This window comes from Brassica rapa, chromosome A07, assembly GCF_000309985.2.
Source record: "Brassica rapa cultivar Chiifu-401-42 chromosome A07, CAAS_Brap_v3.01, whole genome shotgun sequence".
Lineage (NCBI taxonomy): Eukaryota > Viridiplantae > Streptophyta > Magnoliopsida > Brassicales > Brassicaceae > Brassica > Brassica rapa.
Window position 1 is genome coordinate 10312754 of NC_024801.2, and position 20925 is coordinate 10333678.

The window sequence follows — 20925 nt, forward strand, 5'->3', positions numbered from 1 at the left end:
TCCAAACAATTTGTCTTGCATACCCGATCTTAGCCTTGTTGGGCATTGTGTTAGGTGCTATGCGTGCAGCCGGATAAAATCTATTGCCAAATCAATTATTCGAGAATTCTATGGATATTACTTGGAGATTAATTTCAAAGCCTTTTGACATAAAAATTTCTAGTTCTCAAACAATAAATGGTATGGAAATCCAAACTGGAATAGAATAACCAGCAAAACATAAATCCCTATTAAAACATGTGAAGTTTTAGTTAATGAGTCTGATGTTCGGTTTTACGCCTTTGGATTGTGGTAAATCTTGAAGTCCTAAATGTTATTTGTAGTGATGTTATCTTTGTCAGTTCAGTTGCAAAGATGGGACATGCTAGCTGTCGGTTCTTAAAACATTAAAAGAATATTCTTACAGTCTGTTTCGAAATGCTGACATGTCGAATATTTTAAGACTTTATATTAGCTATTATATATAATATTGTAACTTATTACACTGTATTATGAGTTGGTATAGTGGCTAAGGTGTTGTTTTGAATCTTTTAGTAAAGAGTTGATTCTTCATCAAAGTAATTTTGGGTAAATTATCAGCTTAGTTTTAAGGAGGAGTACAACGGAATTTTCGTTTTATCTTCTTCCTTAAGTGGCTACAAAACAATGTTGTAATTCTGAATTGAGAAACATTACAACATTGTTTTGTAGCCACGTGTCACCATGAGAATGAAATTCAGAATTCTTAGAAAAATAGGTTGGTCTATCTTAACTTATATTATATTTTTTATTAAACTAACTATTAAATTGATAAATAGTATACAAAAGAATATTCTCGTACTTTCCTTAAATAAAAGCTACGGAATTGTCTAATATGGTTAACATATATATGACAATCAATGATTATGAATAATAAATATTTGATAATTATTTTCTTAACTTAGTTCTTTTTTGTTTAATTTTATATTATTAGAAGATATTAAACAACCACATTAATCATATAATTAAAAAGTTAATTTTTTTTCTTTTATGTTATATTTTGAATTTTTAAAACGACTATAAATTACTAAAAACGTTAAATATCTCACACTAAAATTTTGTGATCAATAGTTTAACTTTTTCTTGGTAATAACAAGATATAAATGATCATAAATTGTATGAATATGAAGTCTCATTTACTTGACATTCATATTATATATTAATATAGTTTAAAATTAAAGTATATAACATAGAAAAACTCATAAATATGATAATTTTTAAATTTGTATTGAAAAAGTATTGAAACCTTAATTAATATTTTAATTTTAAAATTTGCATTCAAAAAATGGCACTTTAGAAAAAATTTTGTTTATCATATGAGTATAAATCTCAATAATAAATATTTATATTAAAATATACTATATATCTATGTTCATTTCATTGAAATTTAGTTATATACCATATAATTTTGTCCAACAAAAGTTATATACCATATAAAATAAATAAAATGATTATTTTGATTTATTTACCAAAAAAATATCATAAATAAACAAGATGTATTATTTTGATTTATGTATTTACTCTAATTTAATTATTTACATAATACGTAAATAAATACAAATAAACAATAATAGATAAAAATTAGTTATATATATAACATTCATTCCGTGCAGTTGCGCGGGTCTTTAAGCTAGTGTGTTGACGTATTTATTATTCAGTCAAAATAATATGATAGACTTCAAGCTTATCCCCTCCTTCCATGTCGATCGATACTATGATCTCTAGTCATAGCTCTTTTGATTTATTTTCTGATAGGTGTGAAATAACAAGTCTTACTTGTTTGTAAGCCATCGTTTTCATAAATGATGTTCCATTTTATTGATTTGAGTGAACAAATGAACTACTTTAAAAAACTTAATGATAGGACTTGCCATTAAATTTATTATGTTAGTTCTTACCCTTTAACTTACCATCTCCTATATCCCTTATATATTAATCCTGGAGTATTACAACATATTTTCATAGTCACGTGTCATCACGAAAATAATTTTTAGAATTGTTAAAAAAATAAGTTGGTCCATATAAACATATATATTTTTTTATAGTTTAAAACATTACTTTTATCCAGATGTATAACTATGTGGTGATGTATTGTTAGTTTTGCTGGTAGTTATTTTTCTCTTACTTATATCCAAACTATAACCCACCTTAGCAAACTTTCTGTTTGTCTTCAACACCAAGCCTGAACTCATATAGATCACCTAGAAAACCATTCACCCCACAAGAACAAACATTATAACAAAAAAACATCTCTACGTCCCATCATGAAAGAAAAAACCCATTAACATGTAAAAGCTAGCAATAAACGTTAAAACTGTTCTTCTCCCCCACTCGTCAAATCAAAAACAACTTATTTAGGAAACAAAGAGTTGTGATGAATTTTTCTTTCTATCAATCAGAGTGGATGGATGATTTGACTTAACTTAAGGTCACTGTTCCCATTATATTCTTAGACTCTCTCAAAATCACACATCAAAATGTTAGTACTCTCTACCTATTTTCTACATTCAAATTATCTCTAAAATTAATGTCCACAATATAAGTTTCGAATGGTGATGATATTAATAAAAATTATATCAGATCACCGCACCGCAATTAATATTAATAAAAAGTATATACATGTATATATTTTATTATTGTTAAAACTGCACCACATTTATTCTGTGTGTTATCATTCGAACCTGTTGTAAATGTTGACAGTAAATAAATAATTTGGTGGTCACAACTAGTCCCAACATCGCGCGTAATCACTATGTAAGTTCACCCATTAGATAAAGCACTCCTGTGCACACACAAAAAAAGATAAAGCACTCCAAGATGAAAGTTAGGCGTAGATAGTGACTTATATAATATACTCTTTTGTTGTTTACTTTGTTTTAACTACCTGATTACATAATGTCAAAAAAGTGTTAAGAACATAAACTGAAAGGAATTTAAGATGTTCTTTGTTCCGAAAAAGAGAGAAGATGTTTTCTTATTTTCTCTATGCTCAGTTCCAATCAGTTCTGTAAAATAACTGTAACACTTAGAACGTACACTGTAAACACTTAGAAGTTAGAACTATATAACTCTTTTGAGTTATGCAATACAGCATTGCCAAGGTCTCATTTTTAAAAGAATATATATACATATACATATACAGATACCATTATAGTATATATGTATTCCAATTTAGAAAACTGGCAAGGGAAAAATCCAAAGATGTGAATTAAAGTTGACACACACATCGGTTAGATCGGTCGCGTAAATAACGCGGGACAAAATATTGATAAAGGCTGCTCTGAGTGTCTGACACTCATGAATCATTTCATATAATTCAGTTACAAATAAAAGAATAGCTTATACATGTGTATGATTTTGTAAGAACTTTATATGTATGCTTATATATATATGAATACGTGTGTGATGACAATATATAAATATGTGTCTATGTGATGCGAAACATAGTGCTTGCTGATTCTTATCAACTGATTATAACGTAATGGTATTTATTTGTCTTATGATACAACATAAAATGTACAATGCATGCTAGTTGGGGAATGTAAATTGTGCTTTAAGAGAAGTAATGTACCATTAAGACACGTAAAATGTAAACCAATGAGCATTTTCTTCTCAATACTTTTATTATATTTAATGGTTTCAGAATAACGGTGTAATGGTTTAGAAACAAAAATAAATATAGATGCTGATTTTAGATTAAAAAAATACTAGAGCTTGACCCGCACGCCCGTGCGGATGTTAAGTGTTTTTATATATGTTTTTTGTTTTCTATATGAACATCCCACACCATTTTATAATACAATTGTATCACCATATTAATTTTATTTTTTTATAAATTTTTATTTGTTTTCCATTTTAAGTCTTCTATTTTTTTTTTAAAGTACATATTGAAATGTTAATTGTTTAGTAAATGATAATATGCTATCAATTTTAACGATTTTATAAACAAAATCTATATCTATAATTATTGTGAATTTTTTGTTTGTACCTAAATAAAGAAGAAATGTTTTTTTAACAATATATAATATAATATTGAGAAATTCCTTGGGATAGACCTGAAATTTTTTTTGTCACAAATATAGACCTTAAAAATAAAAATGATCAAAATAGACTTAAATATTTTATCAAAAGAAGTAAATATACACTTATACCCCTAGGGTTAATTAATCTAGACATTAGAGTTTAGAGTTAAGGGGTGGAATTTAGGGTTTAGGGTTTAAGGTTTACGGTTTAGGATTTAGAGTTTAGGGTTTAGAGTTGAAGAGTGGAGTTTTGGGGATATGATTTCAATTTTTTTTTTAATTTAAAATTTTCAAAATAAAAAATGCTATTTTGGTCATTTTAGTTTTTGAGGTCTATTTTGTGACAAAAATTTAAAAAATCTATTTGAAAGAATTGCCCTAATATATTTTCTTAATCATTTTTCTAAAGAAAATTATAATCACAATTTTCATTAATGAAAATAAAATTAAGATTATGATTTGGGCTGAGGTATAACGTTATTTGGGCTCAAAAAAATTGTTTGATGTGTCAAAAACCCCATTAGATTTTTCTTTTTTTTGGGAACAAACAAACAGTTTTGTGTCACCGACGGAAGGAAACAGACTTATTTTTCGATCAAAACAAAGCTAAGATCCAGACCACATGTTCTTATGTTTCTGGATCAAAACTAAGAATATGTATGCAGATCGTAAGTGAAAAACTGTACATATAAAGCTTCTGATTTTGAGGATATTAAGGTTTTGTTTTATTTCTTAGATATTGATTGTTGTCGATTTACATCATGTAGAACGGGAGCACGGGTCAAGCTAAGAAGCTTACTATAGAAGATCTGTTTATGAGAACTCATGCCCTAACACACCGGCTTTGGAGGAGAAGACGAACAGAGAACATCGAAGAGGATTTGAGATAGTCGGAGTCTACATGGAAAGTATTTTTCTTAATTATTCAATTACTTATAGAATTTGGTAGCTGTATAGTCATGTGGTGATGATGTTTGTTGTCAAATTTCATTTTGTGTGTTTGCTAATTCAGCTATTGGAGCGCTTTAGAACTGTCCATCCGCGGGCACGCTGATAATTTACTGATTTTAGTTATTTATTTCTTCAGTTGCTTTGTGTGTATATTAATTGGAATTGGTATATCAGCTTCTCCAGAAGTGCTGCAAACATAGAAGCAGTTTTTTGGAGCTGTAGTGGAGTTGATAGATCGAGAATAATTATTAGAGGAGTTTGATGAGGTTGCTTTTACAGAGCATCGCGTCTTTGGCAAGCCAGTGGAGGAGGAAGACAATTATTTTCATGGGAAGAGCACTGTTGAAAAGAAGTAAGTACGGCTGGTTTTTAATATGTGTATTTTCTTATTTATCAGAGTTTCAGAGATTACTCCATGAAAATGGACCACAAATTTGTACTTTTCTAGTGTGTTGAGCGGTTGTTGTTTTTTTGTTTATAATGAGAACATGTGGGCGAAGAAACAACCACAAGCTGAGCAGAAAGAAGTTACTCTCCCACTCTGAGCAAGAGAAAGTAAACAACAACTTACGGTTAGTAACTATTATTACTTAATTGATATGAAAGCAATGTAGTATCATGTAGATTTAGGAATAAGATTGAACTATTGCCTTACATAGTTACATAGTTACATAGTACTTACTATATGGCTTTAGTATTGATTGAATAATGATGCATATCTGAATTCTTGTGAATGAATGTGTTATAAATAACAAAGAAGTTATAACACTTAAAGAAAAACAGTAATCTGTCTAAAATAAAAGCAAATCAATACTTGTTAGAACTCAATAAAAACACTTTAAAACTAATTCGCCATTGTCTTTGAATGGCTTGAGATCATTGATAAGAACTATTTTTCTTGCGCCAGACATGTTTATTTTCTGAGATGTGTATGGATGTTAGGAACGTTTTAGACTCGGTATATATAGATAGGTGAAAGAATGTTGGTTAAGAGGAGTTATGGCGTGCATAGATTTTGTGCGGATATTCTCTGCATTAAATTTTTTTAAACTAAATCATATCTTTTGAAAATATATGGGAATGATTTGTAAATATTGTTATGAATGTTTGTGCAGATTATGGTAACAAATTCGAAAGGCATCCGACGGAAATTAAGAGGAAAGATAACAGAGCTAAAAGATATCTACCTTGGAGAAAAAAAAAGACGTGGAAAAAAATCTTCCTATGAATAATTACGTAATATATGGGACTGATTTCTATATATTGCTAAGATTGCATGCGAGATTTTAGGTTGTAGCATCTTTTTTAAAAATTAATTGGGTTAATTAAACCAGATGGTTTAGAAGATTAACGGGACAGGATAAGAAACATTGGTTAAAGCCTTACGTTAATGAAATTACTAAAAGACCAATAATTATCCAAGTTTCCAAACAATTTTCTTTAAGATTACTATTCATGTTTCCAAACAATCTCAATGTGTACTTCAGTTTTAATAATATAGATAAGAAAATCAAGTAGTATATAGTAACACTTAAATACAAATGTACAAATTTTATTTTGCGACATGCTATTAACCGTTGTTTTCAACTTGCAAAAGAAAGGAGTGAAACAGTCTCCCGAAGTATATGAATAAACATCAGAAAGAACGATGAAATAAAGACAACATTATATATATATTTAGCTGTTTGCCTTTTTCGGAATATAATATCACTTAAATTAAATTCCCCGTTAAGAAAGCCGTGAAACTAGGGCTTTTCTCCCTACCTTTTAAGATCGCCCACATGCATGGTCTGATTGAGAAACTATGCTTACATTATATAGATCCAACAAATAATTACCTCCAATCATAGGCTCGTAGCACATATACTAATCAAAATTCATAACATAATGGGGGTACTATGAAAATTTTATTTAAAATTATAAATTATTTTTAAAGATCAGTCATGCTAGTAATTATATACGTAACTTAATTATAATTTAAATTTAGAGTATTTTAATGCAACTATTCAGTTTCAGATACTCAATCTATTTCAAAATTCATGAAGTTTTAGGTTAAGGCACAATTATTAAAAAAAATATTTGTTATCTAAAAAATATCATTAAAATATGAATTTAAAATTATTCAACTAATCACAAAACAGACTACAAAATATGATTGGTTACACAGTTTTTGATAAAGTTAAAAAGTACATTGAAATATAAAAACATCATCTATTTTAAAACATCAAAAACTCCATAAAACATCATCTATTTTGAAACGGAAGGAGTATTATATTTATTTATATAGTTTAAAAAACATAAATTTTAACCAAATCATGTGATAATTTAATGAGATTCTTTATTAGTACATATAACAGAGTCCTAGGAAAGAATATTAGCTAAGGTAATCCTACAATCCTATCGTTTTTAGTTTTAAAAGTGAAATATAAATATCATCTTATGCTCACATCTAGGAAAAATTTGTATTTCGTAATTAAATAGTAATACATACATACCATTACGAATGTTAAAGGATCGAAACAAAATTTCTAATACAGTCACATACTTATATATGTTTGCGAATTCGGGTGAACAGATGGTAATTTAGAAAAGTGGCTTGTAGCTACTTAGTTGGTCATCGTTAGAGTTCGAAGCACTTTAAAAGTGTAATTTTTTTTTCATCCACTTAAAGTGTAAATTATATTTAGGGTATGGAATATTATTTTGAATATATATAATCATCTGTAAGGTTTGAAACATTATAGCTAGCGGTTGACGTATATAATCAGTCTAGTCCACATGAAAAAACATTTGAAGGAAGTCATACAAGAAATGAATTTAAATAAATGATAGGTTTAGTTTAAATTTTGATATTGTAAACAAGATAATATGTATATTGGCCTTGTTATTGGATGCATCTGGTGATTGAGCTGTAGATGGACGAACTTATTCACTTTGTGTCCCATCGACCTAATATTCTTTCGCCCCACTTTTCCTGCTCCCAGACCCGCAGCAAAACTTGATCACATAGACATCTATAACACATTATCAGTCACGTATATATAGCAATACAATTCGTTTAAGTAGGTCTTAATTCGTTGTAAGAAGAAGAAAAAATCGTTATAAGCTATGCAAACGGGAACAGTTTATTTTTTGTAGAAACAAGATTAATATTTGATGTTTATACAAGACAATAGTGATTCTAAGCTATGTTTTGTTTGTTTTTTCTTGATAAAGAACTATGTTTTGTTTGTTTACTAACAAATGTTTCATCAATGCATACAGAGCAAAATATAACGTACAATTAATACTTTCGAAATTTGTTTCTTTTATGTAATCTAATTTCCTTTACCAAACAAAGAGAACACACAGAAAACGGCATTTTTTTAACTTACAAACAGATCTGCCGGAGAAAAAAGAATGTATATATAGCAAATGACGATAATACCTTTAACGATCGGTCAAGTAACCAGCTCATTGACCCACCACTAGGCTATAGTCGTCATTTTCACAAGCTCAACTTAATCGTAAATAATATTTATGTTAAGTAATTAACTAACACTATCTATAAAGACTTTGACTCACTGATCGTCTTTATTATTATTTCCCGCAGTCCAACCAAAGAAATCACTGATCCCGTCGGACGCTATCGTTTCATTGTTCAGGTCGCCGGCGCATCCTTGAGAAAGCAACATGCTTAGAGAATCTCCTTCTAGTTCTAGCTCTTCAAGATCTGCAAAGAAATCATCTGGCTGATGCTGATCATGAATCTCCGGTCTATATGGAGCAACCTTATTATCGTCTTCTACGGTTTCCAACTCCATGTCTTCTTCTGTTTGTTCATTCTTAACGGCAGAGGCTGAGGAAGGTAAGTGAGTGTTGCTTTGAGGACCATTGTGTGAAGCGGTTGTGGTTGAGGATTTGGAGGAATTGGGGTTAGAGGAGCAGGAGCGTGTGGAACCGGCAAGAGCGTTGCGTTGAATGGGCCAAGGATGGTTATGTTCGGAAGTATATGTGATAACCAACATGCTTGGATCGGCTCGGCTTCTTTCCACTTGCTTTCTTGCTGAACAACCTTTTGAGCTGCTGCATCTATAGTAACCCCTGAGAAAAAAACAACCATATATAATTAAGTAATCATCAAGATTAGCCATATGAATCCTTATGATTACATCATTAATATAATGGTTTATATCGGTAAAATGCCAAAACACTACTGAGTGAAGAACATTCCTCATATTCTCGTAAGACAATGATTTCAAAAACTCTTTTGCTTGTTGTGTTACTCTGATGACTGAATTGTTATCTTAATTTCACATGATTTGTAAAACAATTGTTAATTTCACGGGTGGATATATGCACAAAATGTCACAACAATCAAGAGGAATGCTGTAAAAATATTCGAATCTTTGTAACAACTTGAGTCAAGAAGACTGTACTGGTGAAATAAAGCGTATTTTTCGATCTTTGTTTAATGATGGATACTGGTATGGTATGAGTTTGTGTAATACCTTGGAAAAGGAGATCCTTTGATGGGTTTCTGACCGTACTTACGCCAAGCCCATAGATCAGACGGAACCACTTCTCCACTTGATCGGCTGTTCATGGCAGCCGGCGCCGGTATACACACCACCTTCTTTGCCTGACTCTTCCTGCACGTATATATGCATACTTACACACGTGTGGTTTTTGGTCTACTTATAAACACGCGTGTATATATATAAGTTGTGAAAGCTTAGGTTGGTAGTGGGACATTATTATTATCAGTTGTGTTTGAGATATGATGCAACGCAGTTGTATGTTCTTTAATTGTGACAGTTCATAGATTCTCCTGCATGTGTCTTCAATCTCAACCATCCTTCCTCTCATGAATATAAAGACTTATTTATGTATTCTGTGTATATATGCACATAAATTCATGAATATGAATAGACAAAACAAAACAAAACAAACTACAAAACTTAATAATGAAAAGCGCACATATACACATACACACTAGGTAACCATGCCTCATTTTATTATTACAATATGCATGATTTTTCAAGTGACAATAGTGATGGATAGTTTCCTATCAACCTACATCTACCAGGAGGCTTAAAACCCTAATTTGCTATACTTTCTATAAATGATGTAAATTGTTGAATAAAAAATTAATACTGTTATGCGTATGATAATTGAATATCGTGTGAGCATTTAATGAATCATATGATAGAAAAAAATAAAAAATATTATACCTTCTCTTAAGGCCTACATTCCGAGGAGAAGAAATTTGAATCTGAGACGAGAACGTGTTACCATCGACCAATAGACAGTTTCTAGGACTGTTTGTATTGGCGTTGATGATCCCTCTAGGCGAGGCCGCGGCTGCGGCGGCCAAAACGTGAGCCGACATGGCCGGAGAATTACACGGAGAGGACTCGTGGATGATGTTACTATGCGAGATCCGGATTCTTGGGAAGATACTGCATTGACTCTTTATTTGATCATCTTCAAGTACTACCTTAGGAACTAAGAAACGGTTGTTGTTGTTGGCGTTATCTTCGGCGGTGGAGAAATGGCTAGAGTTTGTGACCGCGTTGAGTTCTTGGAGAAGAGGATCGGTCATGCTCACGAATGGATCTCCAAAGGGATTCATGTGAAGATCTGACGGCGATGGTTGTGGAAGAGGCAAGATGTTGGGAGAAGAAGAAATTTCCGGCGACAACATGTGGCCTCCGATACCTCGCACGACGTCAGTCAAGTCCCCTTGAAAATTGTCCATCTCAAGAATCTAAAAGAAGCTGCACATAATCTATGTATGATGATATGAGTGTGTTGGTGTATATTATATACAGCTATACGAAAGAATCTGATCGAAAATCAAGAAAATATAATCATAATGAAGGGGAAGAAGAGATTATGACACTAGCATCGTGTTTGTGAGTATTTTCTTGAAATAAGTTGTGATTGTCTTCAGAAGAGATTGAGAAGATGAAGAAGAAGAAGGAAGGTTGATGATGAAGAAAGAGACGCTGACTTTTCCTGATGAGATGAATATCTTCTTCCCTTTCTACATGTTAGTGAGAGACAGAAAGAGATTTCATAAAAATTATAATATTAAGAGATATCAATATTTTAAGTATGGACGGAAATCAATACTATTAAAACAGAAGCAATTTTTATCTACTTACAAATAGTCTAGGTTGGACCATTATATTTAACTATATTTCCTATTATTTCTATTCATATCTAATTTAATTATTAAATATACATTATACCTAAAATTAAGGAACTAACTAACTAATCTGTTATTTTTTAAACTAATGAATTTAATTTATGTTAATTCGAAATTTAAATAACTAATCAATTATATTTTAGTTATTAATGTAATAAATACTTATATATATATATATATCTATTCATTTGTATATATATAACTATATATTAATCCAAATGCAAAAAAAAAAAACAAATTGTTCAAAACCCTCACCAAATACATAAAAATATATTTTTTATAGTTAGAGTATTATTAAAAAGAAAAAATAATATATATATATATATGATAAAATAAATATTTATAGTAATTATACGATGAAACAAGTTACTGTTGATAGCTTTATGAATATATTTTTTACGGGTTACTCAAAGAGACATGTAACATATATATCAAATATAAACTAATTGAACAAATATATTAACAAAAATATATCATAAAACATTACATTAACATGAATCGATGCCAGAGAGGGTTAATATTTTAATTATTTAAAAATATAATTATATATATAAATTATAAAAATTAAGAACTAAATATAATAAAAATATATATATCAAAATAAAATAATAAATATTTACATTTCTAATGCGAATAATGAAATTAACTTTTAAATTTAAAATAAGCCATAGACAAAACATCAAAAAGTATCTAATAACATGTGAATAACAAAAGTAAACTAACTAAATAAATAAATAATTTTTTTTTGCAAACGTAAATTATTAATTTGTAATAGACGTATATACATTATTGATGCTAAAATCTATTTCATTTTTAGTATGCATCCTCTCAAATATTGATCCATTAACAAGATGGAATTTTTGTTGGACTAAAATTGTATTTAAATTGGAGTATCACTTTTTATAATATATTCACTATTCATCTGAACATTCATGAATATATATTACAATACTCTAAATATAATAATAAATCAAACCGAATTACATATTGGGTCATCTACCAGCTCAACCGATAACCAGATCTCGGGTTTTAGCGGTTGTTACGGGTTTTTTAAAATTTTTAAATAACAGTTTTTTTTTTAAACTAAAATGGATTACATATGAGCCACCGAATTTGCCAATTTTACTGCGGGTCGGGTCGAGTTTCAAAACATTGAATATAATATTTCATTTGTAATATCTAAGTGTAGATATAATTAAAATACAAATTTATATCAAATAAACTTGGAATGTTTCGGAAATGATCCCGCGCTTTGAAAGCGCGGGTCAAAATCTAGTATAAGTTAAAGTAACTGAGATAATCTATTTATTAATCATATAGATAAACGGATCGACGGCCAAGTCATTGTACTTTTTAGTTTAGATTATCTTTCTGAGTTTACTTGAGTTTGTAAAGTTCTAATATAATATTGGTTATTATTTTTTTTAAATGTAATATTGGTTCTTGATTACTCGTTGCAACAATTCGGTGGAATAGAAGCTGTTGGATATAAACAAATACCCTTTTCCACTCGCAAGAAGAATATAAAAGATTCATATTGTAAAATTATTTTTGAGAGAATAGAAGAACACCATTTTTTTGGTAACTATCCATTTTTTGAATTTCCTGTCAAATTTTGTTAATCTTTAAGTAATTACTAATGGAATATGAACAAAGTAAAAGACGCATATTATATTCTAGATGATGATTTAGGGGGGTTATTGGGAGATATATTTTGTGTAGAGTTTGTAAATTTTAAAAGTTGATAGATTTTAAAAGTTATGTGGATTGAGAAAATATATATACACTAACTTACAAAATTTGATCATAAATTTTCTAGATTTCTACTTCATCTTCATGCATATTATTTATTTTCTATCATTCATTTTGTTAACTAAAATATATGGTTGAGAAATTTAAAATATATTGTTTAGAATTTTAAAAATAAATAAATACTTCAAATTTAAAGTAAAAATTTCAAAATAAAAATATTTCAAAAAAAGTTTTGAAAAAACATTTCGAGAAAATGTTTTGAAAAAAGTATTTCAATTTTTTTTTTTTTAATAAAAAGTTTGAATTCAAAAAGTATAATTTGAAAACTATATAATTTTTTAAAAAAATTATTTAATGAAAATAAAATATAAATACACATTCAAAAAGATAACTATATAAAATGTAATGAATTATATAATTTTGGACATATAATCTAGGTTGAAAGTGCAAAAGATATTTGGCAAAAATGATTATTTTGTTTTCTAGATTTTTCTCTCACATAGATTTTATAAATCTCATGAATCCCCTATATATTAATTGAGAAACATTACAACTTATTTTTGTAGCCACGTGTCATCACTAGGATGATACTTAGAATCATTAAAAAAATATGTTGGTCCATCTAATTCTATAATAAGCTTTTTATTAAACTAACTATAAATTCATTATTAATGTTTTTTATTTCCTTAATAAAAGTTACGGAATTGCCTAATGTGGCTAAAATATATACAGTATAACCTCTTTAAATGAATACTGTATAAATTAATATACACTAATTTTTTTATAAAATAATATAGTTTTATAGTCTCAAATTAAGTTTTTGGTTTAATTAGTATATCGATAAATTAATATCTCTATAAATTAATAAAAAAAATTATAGTTTTGGTGTAGTTCTAACATTATTAATTTATAGAGGTTTTACTGTGTATATGACAATTAATGATAAACTTTTTGAATACCTAGAGATTTTAATGGATTTTAAAATTCTCAAACCAATAAAAAGGGATTTTGAAAGTTATGTCTTATTATTATGGCATGATTTCATGACAAGATCACTCCTGAATTTGATTATTAGTTTGATACTCATGCAAGAAGAGTAGCAGTCAGTATAACTGTATCATACGCATTGTCGCACAGATATCTGTCAAGTGTTGTGACAAAATAAAATAAGTAATATTGCGAAAATGGATGAATGGTATACTTGCAAAAAGAGTTGTGACGAGTAAGAGATGCGGCCGCAACTTTCGGAATACGTTTCACTGCTACCCAATCAAAATCTACCACAAAAACGTTATGGCTAACATTTATTTTTGCTGAAATCAGTACCCGAGATATGTATTGATTATTTTACTAATATTGCACTTCATTATAAAATAAACAAACCGTTAAAAGGTCACATAATTATTACGGTCTGACAGAGTTTCCGCCACGACCCGCAAACGCAGCTTTTGCGGTTGATAGCAGTTGACAACGTTTTGAAACAATCATACAAACCACTACAAATCGCTCCAAACCGCTTTGAACCTCTTAAAATCAAAAGCTGGTTCCAGCTAGCGTTTGCGGTTGCGGACGGTTGCGGGTGGAAAAATAAATATAAAATTATTTTCAAAAATATTTTAAAATTTTAAAATGGAAATTTTATAAAAATATATATTTATTAAAATTCACAAAAAGTATCATAATTTTCTTTATAAAAACTTTAAACTAACTGTTTATTAGAATTTTTAAACATTTCTATACACACATATATAAAGATATACACATATATAAAACGAAATAAAATATTTTTAAATTTTTTTGATATAAATCTTCAAAACAAATTTTATTAAAATTATAACTTTCAACTAATTTGAATTTTTATAAATAAACCTAATATTTTTATTAATCACATTATATTGATAATTATTATATTTTATTACAATAGTATGTTTTTTATATTTTTTAATGTTATAATATGTTGACATGGGTAATTTATTATTAAACCACTGCAATATCTTATAATCAATCAGTCACAAATATTCCGCAAACACAATAATTTTTCAAACGTTATACCAGTCATACAAAATGCTTAATAACGCTTGAAACCGCAATCACCCACATCCGCAAACTCCCACAACCGTTGCTTTTAAACCATACAGAATCTTAGTGGCTAAGAGGAAACATCATTGGACAATATTAACCGAAATTCTACTATTTGTAGAACAGAAATGGACAGAAGTAGACTGAACATAAATAAAAGGAGCTCCTATTACAAATCCGAACTGGTATGTGGTTGGAATATTTGAGAAGTTGGTAATGGAGGCAACTAGCAGAGCTCATAGCTCTTGCTCGTTTGTTTGTTTTTGTTCTATTGAGTCAGGAAGCTCTACTTTATTTTGGCACAGTGTTTGGAGATTTCTTGACCCGTTAAATGAATTTGCAGGTATGAGTCACTGGAACCCATAATACAGCATTGTTATATATTACCGTCCCAGTGTAACGGAACATGGATTTTGACATCTTATTCGTTTCTTTTTCTTTGAGTCAAATGAGGATGATATATAAAAGTATAGTTATGGAATGGACAGCTTGACACAAGAACAAGTAAATGGCTAGAAAGTATATTTAACTTAGACGAAGCATATCTATAATATCTCTTGGATTAGATAATAAAGTGTCGTTAGGATGTGAATATTTGGTCACCTTCATGATGAACACTCTTACCCACGTTCGTGCATCACAACTCCAGCAATAGTTTTATAATACATTAATCCACATACAAAACATATATATATATATCATATTATAAAATTAGGTTTATCATATATTTTGGCTACGAAATATACGTATGTTGATTCGTTTACTGGATAGTAGAACTCATACGATTAGGGAACAAATAAATGGTAGTTTAGAAACATTTGCTGGTGTGGTGTTTTAACATCACAAAAGTTTGTCGGAAACAAATAAAAATCTGAAGAGGGTAAACAAGTTTGACTTACGTCGGGCCTAGTGAAAATGCTCCATGACGTATTCAGACATTTGTTTTGTGAGCAAGGTTTTTAAATTTTAAAACAGAGAAGATAATGGTTAAACGAGAAATTTAGTATTTCCATTTACATATCTTGAGCTGCGCCAGGGTGAAAGTGATTATTAATTTATTATGCAAGACCGAGTTCAAGAACTTCTAGAGAGTAGAATCTTAGCTCAATAAATCAACAAGATAAAATAAGGATTTGACGCTGCATAATCCACTAATTTACACGTAACGTTACACGATTCAACTAGATTAAATTATATATGAAGTTAAGTAATAGTGATTTAAAAGCCCTTTCTTAAAAAAAAAAAAAAGTAATGGTGATTTAGTCAAGTGTTGATAAATTTGCGCAGAAAGCAACAACTAGTGGCTGTGGAGCTAGTTTTCAAGGAGATATATTCGAAAAGGGTCACGTAATGTTTTTTTTTTGTCGAAGGTTCACGTAATGTCATGCACGACTGATGTCTTGCCTATACAAAAGCTTTCTATTATTTGGTAATAATCACCAAAACTAAACTTTTATTTGGTTGGAGTCTTAGTCCTCCAATGAAGTTGCAAGAACAAAATCGATTATAAAAACTACCATTTTTTATTAGATTTAGAAACTCACACAAAACTAAATCTTTTAATGCGTTTCTCTTATGGAACAACTCTTGAACTTTTTATATAGGATTAAGTTACTTCTTAATCTAATAGTAATATGGAAACATAAATCCTAAGTTCGATATGTTTTTCTTTTACCTTAACCCATCAAACTTCACTTTAATGAATTAACTTACTCCATAAGTTAACTGGAATTATCCAACATTCTCCTCCATAATTCCAACTCGAATCTCGGGTATATATGTTGATCTTCTGAACTCCAATGAACTTGTGCATTTCCTCGAACTTGATCATCGCCAATGGTTTGGTGAGTATGTTTGCCTTCCGCTCCACTCCAGGTACGTGTTTAACTTCGATCAAGTCGAACTCCACACATTCTCGAATGAAGTGGTACTTCGAGAGTATGTGTTTGCTCCTACCGTGAAACACTGAGTTTTTAGTAAGGGCAATCGCTGATTTGTTGTCAATCTTCAACACGACATTTTTGTCTTCTTTTTTCACGATCTCGGCCATTAACTCTTTTAACTATATTGCTTGTTTTGCGGCTTCTGTAGCTGCCATGAACTCCGCCTCACATGGAGAGCGTGCTACGGTGGGTGGGTTGCTTACACGATGTCCCATGGGATCGGCGATGTTCCTTGGTAGAACATAAACCTTGCAGTGCTTCTTCCATTATCTACGTCTATGTTATGGCTGCTGTCACTGTAACCTGTAATCTATGTTGTTCCATTCCGTTTGAAGAAGAAACTATACTTAGTGGTACCCTTTATATATCACAACAGATGCTTCACGGCTTGTCAATGGCTCTCTCTTAGACTTTGCATATAACAACTCAATACACTGACCAAGAATGCCAAGTCCGGTTGAGTATGAAGAAGATACCTTAAGCATCCTATGGTGCTTCGATATGATGTTGCATCAATCTCAGGCTCGTCCTCTGCCTTTGATACTTTCAAACTTGTGTGCATCGGAACGTGAGAATAGTTACATGACTCCATCTTCATCTTGACAAGTATACCCTGAGCGTATCCTCCTTGTTTGATTCGAATGTCATCAGCTCCTTGCGTTACTTCTATACCAAGATAGTATGTAAGCTTCCAGAGGTCTGACATCTCATATCGTCTTAACATATCATCTTTGAAATGTTTGATAATGTTGAGCAAAGTCCCTGTTACAAACAAGTCATCGACGTATATAGTTATGATCAGAAGCTCCCCCTTATCTTTCTTTTGATATACCGCAGGTTCTTTGGTGTACTTCGTGAAATCCATCTCCTTGAGAACACGATCGAGTTTGATGTTCCAAGCTCTTGGAGCTTGACGTAAACCGTATAGAGATTTGCTGAGTTTGTACACGTGATTCTCTTTACCTTTCTCTTCAAAATTTTCTGGCTGAGTTACGTATACATTCTCGTTTAAATCTCCGTTTAGGAACACAGTTTTCATATCTAGGTTATGGATCTCCAATCCATTGGTCGCTGCCAAAGCTAAGAGTAGTCGTATGGTCTCTATCCGAGCGACTGGTGCACATACTTCGTCAAAGTCTATGCCTTGTTGTTGTCTGTAACCTATTGCGACTAGCCTTATAGACCCACTTTAAACCTATCGGTTTAACACTTGCCGGCTTCTTGACTAGCTCCCAGTTCTTGTTTTTATGATAGATTCGATCTCTACCTTCGTTGCATCGATCCAAGCTTGTATCGCTGCAACTTCAATGTAACTTTCTGGTTCACCATCTTTGGTGAGCAAGAGTCTACCACCTTCAATTTCAGCGAGATAAATGTAATTATCGAACCACTTTGGTTTTCTTATGTTACGGACATATCTCGATGTTACATGCTGCTATTGGTTTGCATCGTTGTTCTCTGCTACTTGCTCTTGTTCATTTGCGTCTACAGCTTATTCTTCTTTGTTATTGTTTTGCTCTTCGTGGTGTTTGTCATCTTGATGCTCATCACCATATTATTCATGTGTAACATCGATATAAGGAAGGTTGAAAGTTCCCGGTTCATCGTTTGTAGTCATCATTGTTGTAGACCAATCCCAACTCTTGTTCTCATCGCATACTACGTCTCTACTAATAATAATCTTCTTCGTGACAGGATCATAGAGCCTATAAGCTTTTGAACCAGGCTCGGTCCCAAGATTGATCACCATCCTTGATCGATCATTGAGCTTTCTGAGATGTGGAGCATTGATTTTTACGAAACCTACACACCAAAAGACCCTTAGATGCTCAATGTTCGGTTTCTTAACATAAAAGCCCTCGTATAGAGTTTTGTTTTCCAAAGCTTTTGTAGCAATACAGTTGATGAGATACGTTGAATGACGCACTGCCTCACCCCATAGTTGAGTAGGAATCTTCATTGCTTTCATCAAGCTCCTTGTCATCTTCATTAGTGTTCTATTTCTTCTCTTGACCACACCGTTTTGTTGTGGTGTATACAGTGCGGTGAGATGTCTAGTTACACTCTTTCTTCACAAAAACGAATGAACATAGAAGATGTGAACTCTCTTCCTCTATCAGTGCGAAAGGTCTTGAGTTTTAGCTTCGTTTGATTCTCCACGTATTCCTTGAACTTTTTGAACCAATCGAACGCTTCACTCTTCTCTCTTAGCAGCATCATCCACATATATCTTGAGTAATCATCAATTAAGATGAATACACATTTTTGTTTGCTGGTGTTGGTGGTGATATCAGACCGCACAAGTCACCATGTACCAGCTCTAATGCGTGTGATGTTCGATACTTTGCTTTAGGCGGGAAAGACTTCCGAGTTTGCTTCCCAACTAAGCAGGCGCTGCAAACGTCTTTCTCGTGTATCACCTGAGGCATCCCTACTACCATCTCCTTGTTTACCATATTCTTCATGACTCAAAAGTTCACATGTCCGAGCCGCGCATGCCACGTCCATGTAACATCAGTTTCTTGTATTTGAAGGCACTTATGATATTCAATCTCCATTGGCTTCTTGTACAATCGGTTTGGTGACATTGAGACTTGTACTAATAACCTTCCACGGGGATCTTTCAGCATCAGTAAGTCTTCTCTCATATTAACCTCACAATCCATCTTGGTTGCTTGTCCAAGACTTATGATATTGTGTTTAAGACTTGAGATTTAGTAGATATCTTTGAGGTCTCTTCTCTCTCCTGTTTTTTCGATGAACGTGATTGAACCTTTCCCAACAATCTCGATGTTTGATCCATCACCGAATTTAACTTTGCCTATGACATTTTCGTCTAGTTTTGAGAAGAACTTTCTCTTGCATGTCATATGGTTACGTGCACCATTGTCAAGATACCATATACTCGTATTTCCATCACACTCGTCAAATATTTTAGGAAACACTCTTTCTTCATTGAGGAACACAACTTCGTGCATATATAATGCATCTGCCTCTTGTGTCTCCGTTAGATTTGTTTCTTCTCTCGGTCGTGTTGGACAATGCGACACAAAGTGCCCCATCTTTTCGCATCTCCGACATTTAACCTTAGAGTAGTCCTTCTTGGCTTGTCTGAAGCTTCTCCTCATTTGTTATGCCATCAGAGCCATTAGACCTTCCTCGTCCTCTTCCTCTTCCACCATAACCTCTGCCTCCTCCTCGCGAGTTGTTATGGCTTCCACGACCTTGCGTATCATTCTTTACAAACATTAGCTTCGATTAATCTTCATCTTGGATTTTTTCTTTTATGCGTTCTTCGAAAGCCTTTAATCTTCCAACAATGTCTTCGAATCCCGTTGAATTTAGATCCAGAACTTGTTCTAAGGATGCTACGATGTGAATGAACTTTGTTCTTGGAAGTCCCTTTAGAAACTTCTTTATCATCTTCGATTCTTCTATTATCCTCCTAACGTGGCTACTCTCGATGCTAAGCCTGAAAGTTTTCATGCGTAGTCATCCACTGTGTATGTGTCTGTCATCTCCAGTTTTTCGAACTCATACATCAAGGTTTGTAACTTCGCTTATCTCACGCGATCAGCAATTAGGTTACGGGATTTGATAGCTTCCCAAATCTTTTTCAATGTATCATGTTTCTCCTATCTGAAGTATAGCGTTTCCGGGACTGATTGAAAGATAAAAGAAATCACCATATCGTTTTTCTTTGCGTCATCACTCCCTGGATCAGTCGTATCCCAAACATCGTATAAACAAATCATAACTTTCACTCGCATCGACCATACGGTATAGTTGGTCGATGATAGCATAGGACATTGTATGTCCTTCTTCATCTCAAGACCTTTATCACGTACTTGAGAATTGTTATCGTCTCCCATGTTTTGATCTTCCATATTTTGATCGAATTACAATTTTTCTTGTACACGATTTTCAAAACTTGGAGATCTGATATCAATGAAGTTGCAAGAACACA

The 20925-nt window shown here is 31.5% G+C and overlaps 1 protein-coding gene and 1 long non-coding RNA gene across 4 annotated transcripts; one reads left to right on the forward strand and one right to left on the reverse strand.

Annotated features, from left to right (window-relative positions):
- Nucleotides 1–4292: 4292 nt before the first annotated feature.
- LOC103868404 lies at nt 4293–6390 on the forward strand. 3 transcript variants are annotated; one of them, XR_632863.3, is made up of 4 exons: nt 4293–4708; nt 4808–5343; nt 5477–5563; nt 6107–6390. It is a non-coding gene; the product is annotated as an uncharacterized LOC103868404 (long non-coding RNA). The 3 variants fall into 3 exon arrangements; XR_004449153.1 differs by having other exon boundaries at nt 4294–4708; nt 4808–4948; nt 5271–5563; XR_004449152.1 differs by having other exon boundaries at nt 4808–5563.
- A 1787-nt stretch (nt 6391–8177) lies between these two features.
- Nucleotides 8178–11275, reverse strand: LOC103868412 (probable WRKY transcription factor 14). Its single transcript, XM_009146514.3, has 3 exons — nt 10205–11275; nt 9482–9622; nt 8178–9074 (listed from the first exon to the last, which is right to left on the reverse strand). The coding sequence occupies exons 1-3, from the start codon at nt 10729–10731 to the stop codon at nt 8552–8554; spliced, it is 1191 nt and encodes a 396-aa protein (XP_009144762.1). The 5' UTR covers nt 10732–11275; the 3' UTR covers nt 8178–8551.
- Between the last annotated feature and the right edge of the window lie 9650 nt (nt 11276–20925).

Excerpts from the sequence above, each read along its gene's own strand:
- LOC103868412 (XM_009146514.3), bottom strand. The coding sequence starts at position 10,731 with ATGGACAATTTTCAAGGGGACTTGACTGACGTCGTGCGAGGTATCGGA. Across the intron at positions 9,623-10,204 it reads AATGTAGGCCTTAAGAGAAG|GAAGAGTCAGGCAAAGAAGG; the intron begins GTATAATATTTT and ends ATATACGTGCAG. Across the intron at positions 9,075-9,481 it reads AAAGGATCTCCTTTTCCAAG|GGGTTACTATAGATGCAGCA; the intron begins GTATTACACAAA and ends TTTTTTTCTCAG.